Here is a 13,084-nt window from a genome sequence, read left to right on the forward strand (position 1 = left end):
TGGTTCAGTGCTGCCGTCCCGAGTTCCTTCAGGGACGCACCCTCAAATTGTCGCCTACCTTTTGTCCACAATTAGGGGACGGTTATGAGTTTTACACTTTTGTAAGTAAAACCGTTAGAATAAAACTCAGCTGTCTTTCCATTTCAACGCCATTAACCGTGTCGATTTATTTTGAGGTTTAAAAACTTTGTGTTCAATCAGTATTAGATATCTAGGACGGATGCTCGCCAAGTGTCCCCTCAAACCCAGAAAACTTATCGCAGCAACAGTCCTGGCCTGAAAACACCCCCAGGAAGGAAGGGCCCGGGGGGGGGTGCGCCCTCTCCGCACCGCCGCCCTCTCCCCGCACCGCGCGGCTCCTGCACCGGCCCTCCCTCCGCCTTTCCAACCTTTGCCGGGATCGCGCTGTTCCCGTTGCAGCTGGCTGATCACCACTGAGATCATCGTCAGGTTCACGGTCTCCTAGCCTGTGAATGGCTTGTTAAATCTTAACTTGGATTGATCGGTATACTCCGGATGTTAATCCTTTGTTTCCTGATTTTCTTTTATGAGTATTAATTAATATGGACACATAGTTAAAATTGAAAATAACGATGTTATGACTGAATTTGAAACTTGAGACTGCCTGCGTGGGACCAGTCTCCGTTCTCTCAGCAAAACCTAAGACTAGCTCTGGGAAAGGAAAATCCGCCTAAACATTTCATCTTGGTTGTGCAGAGAGAAAAAAAGTTAAGCGTTTGGGTCAAGGGTGGTTTAATTATTTTTAAATTTTGAGAACATCCTATTTATTACATTTACAAATTTGAAAACTTTAATGAAATGGATGATGGGCAAAGGAAATAAAAATTATAAAACCTCATCAAGAGGAAGGAGTAACCCTAAAACCATAGAAGCAATTTGTAAAGATTTAACTTTACAGAAGACAGTGGGCCCAGCTCTATAAACTAGTGGCCCTCCAATTGCAATACATATCTAGGAAGTCTTGCAGAGGGCTAGGAGGCCCAGATGTTTTAAGGAAATTAACAGACCTTCCTGTTTCTCAGGCACTTTTTCTTCTCCCATCCCACAGAAGCCTGTCAATCCACTCCCTGTCCTCTTGATGCCTCGGCCTGGGTGCAGAAAGTTCCACACAGTCCCACACACCACATGGTGGTGAAGCCTCCTTTGATGATTAATCAAGTCAGGAACAACATGAAGAGCTTCCAATCCCTCACTGCTTTCTTGCACTTAGTTAAGGAAACCTGGTCTAGTGGGAGAGGGGGGTCACTTCTAGTCCTCTGCTGGGTGTCCTGAATTTAGAAAGTTAAAAAATTGACCCCCCAAATTATGTGTAATTATTTTCAGCCAGTCTCAATACTCTACGATGCGCCATTAACTTGACGGGCATGTTCCATAAATTAAATGAACCAAATTGTAGCTCCAAGTTGTTTATAAAAATGGCTTTGAAGTACACATAAACTAGGTTTTTTGGTAAAAAATAAAAATAAAAAAATCTTCTATTGGCAAAGGTGTAATGAAATAATCAATATTTAGATGTCCCCAACCATTCTGATGGTCTGGGTGAAACAAGGTAACTAAATACATAAAAGAATTACAAGCATAATTATCATTTGATAAGTCTTGGTAAAGCCTTTGTTGGGAAACTTCCCAGAGGTTGAGATATTTCTTTAATACGACCAAGTTGCATCCTTTCTTGCAAGTCAGACAATTTTCATTTACTTTGAACAAAAAAACACACCAAACAAACAAACAAAAATTTACTGACAGTAGATCAATATGATTTGGGGCATATAACTTAGAAGGAGTTCAAAGACTTGAGCAACATTGCTCTAGCAAAACTGTCCATTTGTATTTCTTATTTCTATGTACTAGGTTTCTAAGGGATCACATCTATAAAAAAACAAAAAACGAAGAAAACTGATGCTGAGTCCTATCACATCTTATCAGTAAATCATATATATTCATATAGATACATGCTAATGAAAAAAAATACAATTTAGCTCATCTTAAGAGAAGCAATTCCATGACAAATTTATGTATAATTATTTATAAAAGTATATTTAAATTCCTTTTATCAACTTAACATGACTAATCATTTTAATGGTAATTCATCCCAGAAGAAAAATTTTTTATACACTTAGAGGTTTAGTCACAAGGAAAGTTTATTAAATTTTTATTTACATATTTTTGGCATATGATAGGATGACCAATAAAAAATTATAAAAACATAATGGAAGTGGAATGGAAATTCAAGTTCAAGGACTAAAAGAAAGGAAAAGTGTAAAATTTTCAAATATTAAAAAACTTATTTTTAAAATGAATGGTAGTGCTTATCAAACCATTAAGGTATTTACATACCACTTGATACACTTAAAAGTGATGTAAGTTTTACTTCAAAAAGTCAGTATTTACCATGAGCCAGAAAATGTATTTTAAACTTAAAAAATTCTTTTAAATCCTCACCTGAGGATATTTTTTCCATTGCTTTTCAGAGAGAGTGGAAGGGGTTAGAGAGAAAGAGAGAGGGAGAAACATCGACGTGAGAGAGACACATTGACTGGTTGCCTCTACACAAGCCCCAACCTGATACGCCAAGGTTTCAGGTTTGATCCCAGGTCAGGGCATGTACAAGAAAAACTGATGAATGCATAAGTAAGTGGAACAACAAATCAATGTTTCTCTCTGTATGTGTGTCCCCTTCCTCTCTCTCTCTAAACAAACAAACAAAAAGTTAAAGTTCCTTTAGGGGGTCATGTGAACAAAAAAGGTGAAGACTAGTGTTTTAGGTACTCAGAGCTGGGGGTGGCAGTGTCTCTTACCACAGTTCCTGGGAATGGGGCAGTGCCTTGGAGCCATCTCATCCACCCCCCTGGTTGGTAAGTCACCTATTCCCCTTCAAGCTCAATTTAGAATTAGGGAATATTCAAGCTGGGAGGATCTCTAAGCTGGTCTCTCAATTTTATCAACTTTGTTACTATGGCCAAGCTATTCACATCTCTAAGCTTCATTAATAATAGTTCAACATGACACACAGAATGTCACAAAATTCTACACTTGTGGAATTGCCAAATAAATGGTCTGACCAGAGATGACCCTTTTAGAGGGGTGGGGCCTGTAACCTAAATGGGGTGGCAGAGAGGCTCAGCTTCAGAGAACAAGAAGCCCGCCACCCTCTTGCTGGAGGAATGATATCAATAGAGTTTTCAGAAACTGGGGACCTGAATTTTTATGTAAAACCTGCTAATTGCCTAAAAACCATTTTTTAAAAATGCTTTTATACCTTCACAATAGAAAAAAAATGCAACTACCAGCCACACACAGCTCAAAGGGCTGCCAGTTTGTTGTAACATTTGGTAGAGGGAATAAGTAATTGGGAGGGGGAGTGGGCTGTACGGGGTTTTTTTGGTTGGCTTCTGAATTATAGAGAAGTGACTAGATTCTTAGAGATAGATTTAAGTTTCAGTTGAGTAGCCCGTTGGTTTCTTGAAAGATTTTATCATACATACGGTGTCATCTGATACTGACAAGGAAGAAAACCATTTTTACACTTTCCTAATTTTCACTTATGCCAATGGCTAACTTAAGGATTTTAGCAACATGAAGTGGAAAAAGTTATCATGCTTCCATTTGGAAAAAGTAGCTCCACAAAATAAATAAAATTTTCCATGGAAGAGAACAAAGAAAGGCACACTTACCACCTACCCAGTGGTAAATATATTTTAAAATCAAAGAATGCCCTCTTCACTGAGTGCCCAGGCGTAGGACATTGTCCTGGGCATGTTAATTCCACAAACAGCCTTTAGCAGGAGGCATCACTCCAAAATGCAAGGTGTGGAACCTTGTGTGTATGTCCTGTGGTTTGTTTCTGGGATGGAGGACTTCCTCTACACTGAGTCTTCTTTGTATGTTTTGTTGTTGTTGTTTAACCATGCACATTTATTATTTTAAAAACACACAATTCCCACAGCTGGAAATGCAGACACCCTCCTAAAGGGCCAACACACAAAGTTTTCTGTGCAGCCACTCACCATGGGCTCTGGCAGAGGGAAGGCAGAGTGGACTAGAGTAGTGTGTGGAGAATCCAGGGTTGCGGGCCCTGGAGATAGAGCTTGGAGGGCACCCATCAGTCCCCCATACAATAGAGGATATCTTTCTCGGGCAGACATTTACTATCCAGGCAGTTTTTGCCTGGGGGGAAGCAACTGCCCCACCCTTTTGGAAACCTCTTGCCCCACCTTGTGGAGTTTACACCTTGCTGTGCTCTGCAGCCTGAGGCTCATTAAGAGACTGAGAATAACAATAAGCCTGCAGGCAAAGGCAGATCTCTGGGTGCTTTGAGTCTTTGCCTGATCTGCTTCTTGACCCAGGGTTTGGAAAAGCAGACTTTGGTGCCCTTCTCGGTCCTTTCCAGATGCACCCAGCCTCAGCAGAGGGAGCCACAAGCTGTGGACTGCAGAAAGTTTCAAACAGTGTTCTCAAGGCCAGTCACAGTGTCTGACATTAGCCTGCACCAGAGACCATCCAAAAGACCAGGAGTCTTAGCAGATCTACCTAATACATAGAAACAAACTCAAACAGGCAGCCAAAATGGGGAAAAAAAAAACAAGCCCCAATTGAAAGAACAAGAGAATTCTCTAGAAGAAGAGCTAAATGAAATGGAGATAAGCAATCTATCAGATATAGAGTTCAGAATACTGATCATGAGGATGCTCAACAGCATGAGAAAAGATATAGAAGCTATAAGGAAATTAAGAATCACACAGCAGAAATAAAAAATACATTGGAAAGAATAAACAACAGAATAGAGAAAGCTGAGGAACGGATCAGCAAATTAGAAGACAGGGTAGAAAAAAATCAGAGACCGAAAAAGAAAAAACAATTAAAAAACCAGAGGACAGCCGGCCAGCATGGCTCAGCAGTTGAGCCTCAACCTATGATCCAGGAGATCACAGTTCGATTCCCAGTCAAGGCACATGCCCGGGTTGCGGGTTCCATCCCTGGTGGGGGGCGTGCGGGAGGCAGCCAATCAATGACTCTCTCATCACTGATGTTTCTATCTCTCTCTCTCCCTCTCCCTTCCTCTCTCTGAAATCAATAAAGATATATTAAAAGTCAAAAACCAAAACAAAACAAAAACACAGGACAGTTTAAGGGATCTGTGGGACAACATGAAACAACAATATTCGCATCATAGGAATGCCAGAAGAGGTAGAAAGTAAGCAAGGGTTAGAGAACCTGTTTGAAGAAATGATGGCAGAAAACTTCCCTAACCTGGTCAAGGAAAAAGTCACACAAGTTCAGGAGGCACTAAGCAAGAAGAATCCAAAGAGGCCCATGCCCAAACATAGCATAATTAAAATGCCAAAAATTCAAGACAGAGAGAGAATCTTAAAGGCAGCAAGGGAAAAGCAATCTATTACCTACAAAGGAGCTCCCATAAGGCTGTCAGTTGATTTCTCATCAGAAACTCTACAGGCCAGAAGGGAATGGCATGAAGCATTCAAGGTAATGCAAAGCAAGGATGTGAAACCAAGAATACTCCATCCGGCAAGGCTACCATTCAAAATAGATGGTGAAATAAAGAGCTTCCCAGACAAAAAAAGGCTAAAGGAGTTTATCACCACCAAACCAGCATTGCAGGAAATGTTAAAGGAACTGCTGTACTTAGAAGCAGAAATAGAAGCATTACAAGAAATGTTAAAGAGACTGCTGTAATAATAAGAAGAAATAGAGAAACATAGGCATAAAGAATTAAAATGGCAATAAATAAGGACCTATTAATAATAACCTTAAGGACCTTAAGGGAGAGATCAACAGCAATACAGTCATAGTCGTGGACTTTAACATCCCACTGACTTCACTGGATAGATCTTCCAGACAAAAAGTCAACACAGAAACGGTGACTCTAAATGGCACACTAGATGAGATGGATTTAATTGACATTTACAGAACATTTCACCCCAAAGCTGCAGAATATACGTTCTTCTCAAGTGCATATGGGATATTCTCAAAGATAGGCCACATGTTAGGACACAAAACAAGTCTCTACACGTACAAGAAATGTGAAATCATATCAAGCATCTTCTCGGACACTTAGGTCATGGAATACCATGCAGCTGTAAAAAAGAAGGATCCCTTACCCTTTGAGACAGCACAGTGGGACCTGGAGGGTATTATGCTAAGAGAAATAAGCCAGTCAGAGAAAGACAAGTATCACATGATCTTACTCATATGTGGAATCTAATGAACAAGGTAAACTGACAAACAAAATAGGTCCAGAGACACAGAAGCATGGAACAGAATGACGAATCTCAGAGGGAAGGAGAGGTGGGTGGATGGGTAGAGATTAACTTAAGAACTTATATGCATATATGTATAACCCATGGACACAGACAACAACGTGGTGAAGGCCTGGAGGGGGAGTACAGGGTGGGGAAAAAGAGGACATCTGTTAGTTCTTTCAACAACAAAGAAAAACATTTAAAAAACACCAAGACAACTATGTAAATGTTATGATCACTATGGCATGCTGTGCTTCTAGACCCCACGTGGGATGGCACTGTATTACAAATATTCAGAGCATTCCACAACATTCTACATCATTTCCCTTTAACCTCTATTACAAAAAAATTTTATCTGGCAAGAGTACTGCTCACGTTGGATCTCTGTTCCTTCACTACTTCCTTTGGAAAAGCTCTGTCCTTACTGCTTGTGGAAGCAGATCATGGGAAAGAGAGGAATGAGAGTGCCCTGGCTGAAGCGGGGGGTGGCATACTGTCTTCTCTGGACCTGCTTTTTTAAGGCCTCTGCCGAGTGTGATGCCCAGGGTCAATGGGTCCACTTCCTTTCCCTAACCCCATTCTTGTCCACTGGAGAGCTTCAAATCCAGGTCACCTTCGGGGCTAGCTACATAGCTCATCTCAGGTGTTCTCTACATTTCAGCCCTTGGTAACCCATGTTCACAATTTTTACCAGACCTGAGTGGCAGTTATTTACTTAATATTTTCTATAGCCCAGCTGCGCGTGGCTCAGCGGTTGAGCATCGACCTAGGATCCAGGCGATCAGGGTTCGATTCCCAGTGAGGGCACATGCCTGGGTTGCGGGCTAGCCAATCAATGACTCTCTCATCATTGATGTTTCTCTCTCTCTCTCTCCCTCTCCTTTCCTCTCTCTGAGATCAATAAAGATATATTTAAAATATATTTTTTTTCATAAGTTGTGTAATTAAGAAATCCATATGTATACATTACTGCATTTTACTTATAAAATTAGAGGTTTCGAGGTATCAAGGTGTTGTGACTAAGAGCATGGTCTCAAGAGGCAGATGTCTTAGTTCCAGTACTGCTGCTTCCATGACTAAGTAACTGGATCAAGTCACTTCTCTTTAATTCAGTTTCTCTCTATAAAAAGGAGATAATAATGACACCTATTACATGGGGCTGGCTACATGGGCAGAGGCGAGGAAGACAATCTCCCCTTCATAGGTCCTAAGGCATTACAACTTCTGGCAGGAATAGCTGTATCTGGTTGGGGTGGGTGTGAGGCCTCTGCCTAGCTGCCTGCCTACTGCACTGTGGTGCTGCCAGCCTGATTGCCCTGCCCTGAGATTCAGAAGGTGTGAACCCCCAACCCCTCTGGGCCAGCAGTGGTCATGCAGTAGGGTCAGGGAGGGATGGAGAGAAGCCCCAGGGTAGTCCTTAGTGGGCCAGGCAGGCTGAGAACCTGTCCCAAGGCAGTGGAAGGAGGAACCACACATGAGCCCAGCTCCAAGGCCCCCACTTCCCCACACACTCCTTTGTTCCACTGGACTTCACTTACAAAACACAAATTCAGAGATATAATTACTAAGAATTTCAAGCGTTGGGTACTTCCCAGTGCCTGGTCCTGGGTGACCACACTAACCAAAGCCAGCATTGATTATATACCATGAAGCCAGTCCTATTATGTAGTAACCCATGTGAGGATAAATGAATTAATGTATTAGAGATCTAAGACTAATATCTGCCACTTAGGAAGCACTATATAAGTGTTGGCTATTACTCATAGCACTACCATAAATGGAAAACAAGTATTTTTCAAATACAGTGTGGGGCAAAAGTAGGCTTACAGATGTGAGTACAGGAAACAGTTTATTCTTGTATTTTTATTAATTATTGTATTATTTTCCATATAAACAACTGTAAACCTACTTTTCCCCCATCCTGTATGCATTTGTGTACTAGGCACTGACACATTTTTTTTGCTTACTACGTGCCATGAACTATCTAAGAGGCCTCCAGCAGACCCCAGGCCTTGACTCTCAGGACTGCCTGCCACTGGGTGGGGGTATCAAACACCCCCAGTGACGTGTACAAAGGCGGCAAGCTTGTGGGAACCAGAAATCTGGGTTGAACAGCCTTTCTCATGACCTTCTAGGACTACTTTTCATTGCCAGAACCTAAAGTCAGACTTCAACCTTGACTCAAGCTTTCTTAACCACCGAAACGTTCACAATTCACTATTCTGGCGTCGGTGCTGACTTCTACATCACATTTACCGGTGGATGGGCCAGAATCAAGAAACCTCCGGGGCGCACTAACACTTCTTAGGGAGCACTCCAGTCTTTAGTCAGCGCTCCCACAGCACTTTCTATGAATTAGAAAATGCTCTCACCGCGCTATGCAACAGGCAGCCGCTAGCCGCAGGGGCTAGCAAGTCACACGATTAATATTTACATTCTTTTCACAATGTGCTCCAACTCTTCCCAGACAACAAGGGCTGTAAGAGCTCATCGGGTGAATTAAAAAAAAAAAAAAAATCCCCATTTTTCAGGCTGGGCCGTGTGGCGCTGGGTCCGTCACACACGCCGCGCGCTGGAGGAGCCGCTCCGCCCCGGCCCCGGCCCGCCCACGCCTCCCGCCTCCCGCGGGCGGGGAGGCCCCAGGGGCTGTAGAGGCGCCGTCGCACCTGCAGGTGCGCGCCCCGCTGGCATTTTGAGATTTACGGCGGAGAACTGGCCTGAATTCACGTCTTAAGGACTTTTAAAATTCATAGAGATAACCTAAGCTCAAACTTGTACAATTTCCTTAAGTTCCCCAAGGAGAACCAGGATGTTATCCAGGGGACGCCAGTGGCGCTCGACAGCACCCCTCCGCCCCCAGCCCACGCGCTCGGCTGGGCGCGACCACGCGGCGCAGGGAAAACAGGGCCAGTCCGCCGGGGGAACGCGTCGGCTTTTGACACCTCCTCTCACACGGCCCTGCCCGCCGGGCTCCCGCAGCCCGCGACGGGCCGCCGGGGCCCCGGGAGCGCCCCCGCCCGACCTACCTGCGCGCGCCCCGCCTTCCGCGCCGTCGGAGCCGCCCAGCCCCTCGGCCGCGCGCAGCGCGCTCCCGAAGCTCGCGGACAGGTTGCCAGTGGCCTTGCGCGCCAGGGTCAGGATGGGCGCGGACCAGCCCTCCGCCGCCGCCCGCCGCCTCGCCGCGCTCTGCAGGTCCCCTGGGCCAGGCAGCTGGCTCCGGTCCACGACCTCGAACTCCTCTCCCGGCTCCGGGTCCGGCCCCGGCCCCCGCTCCGCCGAGCCGCAGGCTGCGCTGCTGGCGGCCATCTTGGCCGGTCACGTGGCCCCGGCGGGTGCGACTCCCGCGGGCGGGCGTTGGCTCTCGCGCCGTCGCCGTCCCACGGTCCCGCGGGCCTGTCTCCGTCTCCGTCCCCGCTCGCCGCTCTCCTTCCCTGGCTTCCGCTTCAGGCAGGTTGCGGGAGGCCCGGTCCCAGCCCGGGCGGCGCAGGGGGCCTGTTGCGGGAGGCGACCCTGGGCCTCCTCCCCCGACCGAGGCGCGCGCTGGCCTGGAGCGCAGCCCCCGTGACCTCCGTTTTCTTTGTGCCAGTAGTTCCTCTTTTTAATTTTTCAGTTCGTATTTTACTTTTCCTACTTCACCCTTTTTCTGCAGCAATCTTCAGGACAAGTCCTAAAAAGGGCGGGAAAGGAAAATGGGACAGGATTTTTTAAAAAATTAAATAGAGCAGCTTGGCAGGAAAGAACGCACGGCGGTGATTGAAAATCAAAAGGTTCCGATTCCGCTGTTGATTAGTTAAGTGGGACAATAACAGAACCGACCTCGTTATTAAATCCGGTTTTGCAGTGAGGAGCACAGGGCAGACCTTAGCGAGTGCGGTGACCGTTCCCCACCTGTAAGGCGTGGGCGAGCGCTCAGGGTGACAGTCTATTTTCGCCCTTGGAGAAGAACAACATTTGACAAAGCAGGAACCCAGATTTCACTAGCATTTCACATTTTGTTCCCAAAGTGCTGCACGTGGGCCTCATCAAACCAGAACTTTGGTGTGACTCCCAGCGCTGAAATTTTAAATTTAACATTTTTTATTTATTTTTTAAGAGCGAGAGAAACATTGATTTGTTTTCCGCTTATTTATGCGTTCACTGGTTGATTCTTGTATGTGTCCTGACCCGGGATGGATCCCACAACCTTGGCGTGTTGGAACGAGGCGCTAACCAACAGAGTTATCCGGCCAGGGCCTTAAATTCGAAATTTTTAAGTTGTTGCAGATATTTAGGAATAAAAAATCTTGAGGAAAAATCTGGACTTTTTTTAATTGATTTTTTTTTCTTTTTTACGTTTAATTATTTTTTTCTCCATCACCATTTATCTCCCCTATACCGTCTTCCACCTCCCTTCCCCACCCCCAAAACTCTGAATTTTGGACTTCTCTTGAAACATGGGAAGATTTGGCAACTCCAAGTATATTTCCTGATGGCAGTGCACTGCTGGAGTGGCTGCCCCTTTAGAAGCCCAGGTTCTCCAGGCATCTCGGTCTAGCCCCTTTCACTAGTTTTCATGCTCTGGCTGGTTCCTGAAGGCCAGTTTTCAGTGGGGTGGGGAGTGAGTGCAGAGTTGGTAGGGATAGCGTTTGAGTTGTCACAGTGGAGCGGGATAGAGAGAGGTGTTAAGTAGTCTGGAATGACAAACAGTTGTCCAGGATCCTTCAGGACTCCAGGGCCCCTGGACAGTCACGTAAGCGAAAAGCTTGTTTATGATGATCAGAGCCTGGAGACTAATTCCATTTTGCATAAAAACATAAGCTTTTTTGAGGGGGAGCAGTTTTAATATTGTATCAGGCTGTGCTGTATAGTAACAACCCCAAATCTTAGTGGCTTAACGTAAGAGAAGTTTGTTTCACATCACACTTAACTGGAGTACCTGGCTTTTGGAGGTTCTATCACTTGGAGCAGAGTTTTGCATCAACATGAAATGCCCAGCCCTGAAGTGACAGGCTTCACTTACACACGGTTCATTGGCCAAAGCAAGTCACATGCCACCTCTAACTTCAAGGGAGTTAGAAAGTCAGATCCTACTAGTGTCTGGGAGAAAAGGAGAATTGTGACTATTGGTGAACAGTATAATGACTACCATAAATGTAACCCTAAATTTTCCCAGAATGCAGCTAAATTGATTTGTTCAGGAACTAAGAGTTATTAACCATTTCAGAGCATCACATCACATCACCCACACTGTTGCTTTTGATATTTGAGGTGTTAAGACAATGCCTGTGGTGTCACAGTCTTGGGGATTTTATATAAAGGTGCAAATGTCTGGTTACAGTATTTCTTTTAGTGGTAGTTGTACCTCATTTACATATTTAAGTACATATTATAGACATTTCTCTTATGTTACAGTTAGGACATTAATTTTTGAAATTTTGTTAGGTTTATTATCTATGAATTTTATTTCAGAATTGTAAGTGGGACATTATAAAATACGTATTCCTGATAGGGTAGGCAATTGAGTGTGCTGGTAATGTTCTTAATTCTCCTAGCAACAAACATGGCAATTCTAAATGCTTTTAATTTTTACTTTTCTTGAGATCAACTCTAGAGAAAACTTGGTAAAAGGGGTTTTGATGAAGAGGATGTGTGTGATTACTTTAGGTCAAAACAGTAAAATTTAGAAGACACCCTAACGTACTTGTTATTTTCTATAATTTTCCATATGTTCGAAATGTTCTATAATAAAAGTCCCTCCCCCAAAACATGTGGCCCAATCCTCCTTCCCTGCCCCACTCCCCCCTTTTTTTAATACCATTGCCTTCTGCGTGGTTTGTCCCTAGCTCTTTTCTCCCCACTTCTTGGGCTCTGTTTCTTAGGCCTTGGGTTTCATCTGTCTGCTGCGTTCTCCTGAGTGTGATTCCACCCTCAGCCCATTGCTACTCGTTTTTCTTTCTAATCTTTTGGTGGATTCTCACCACATTTAGATCCTGTCGGTTAAATCTGACCCTGCCCTTCTAATCCCAGTGCCACTGCCCACATGGATTCTCACCTGGGCTTTGCAGTCACACTCCTGGATGTCTCCCTGTGTCTTGGGGCATTACTTCCGCTGTTTTATTCTTAGACTTCCTAAGGCTCAGGGTCGATCCTTTTACCTTCCTGCTTATAAATCTCCCATTGCTTGCTCTCCCTTTGCAGGAGGCTTTGTCTTGTCTGTGTGCTGCAGGTACAGATTGTTCACTGTGTCCTATTTGTGGACTAGAAATGGAGTTACGCAGCACCCTGGGGTGGTTTGTTGATTTGCCTGAGCCCAAAGTAATTCCAAAAGAGATGGATCCTCCTGGCCTTGTTGGTTCCATGGGTTGGCTCATCAGCTGAGAGGGCCTGGGGTTTTACTAATTTTATTTCACATGTACAAAGTATACATTTTGGTTGGCATTTTGTAATCGAGGAGATCTTTACTATCTGGACATAGCTGGTATCCTGGTGCCAGGAACAGCCAATTAAAGTTAAATCATTTTCCCGAACAGTGCAAAATGTAGCACAAGCTGTTGGCTATGAGCATTGCCTGAGGTGATGGAGTGTTCTAGGTTTATGCTGGACTGTATGGGGCCACCAGCCACAGGTGGCCACTGAGCACTTGCTGCAGTGTGGCCAATGAGACTGATAAGTGGAATGTTAAATTAAAATAGCTCTATGTGGCCAATGGCTATTGTACTGGACAACACAGGTGTAGCTCTAACTTCGAGATTACAGGGGACATAGGGGAGAAAGGAAGGAGTGAAGCAGCCCCTGTTCCAGAGGGGCAGCATCCCCTGACCTTG

General features: G+C 44.5%; 1 protein-coding gene across 1 annotated transcript in view; it reads right to left on the reverse strand.

The window, feature by feature from the left end:
* Positions 1-9,587, reverse strand: part of RUFY1 (RUN and FYVE domain containing 1) — a 48,156-nt gene extending 38,569 nt beyond the window's left edge. The window contains exon 1 of the mRNA XM_087816264.1: positions 9,308-9,587. Coding sequence (XP_087672390.1) covers positions 9,308-9,587 — 280 coding nt within the window. The remainder of the gene's footprint in view (positions 1-9,307) is intronic.
* Between the last annotated feature and the right edge of the window lie 3,497 nt (positions 9,588-13,084).

The sequence above is a fragment of the Miniopterus natalensis genome, chromosome 4 (genome assembly GCF_054644295.1).
Source record: "Miniopterus natalensis isolate mMinNat1 chromosome 4, mMinNat1.hap1, whole genome shotgun sequence".
In the NCBI taxonomy this organism is placed as follows: domain Eukaryota; kingdom Metazoa; phylum Chordata; class Mammalia; order Chiroptera; family Miniopteridae; genus Miniopterus; species Miniopterus natalensis.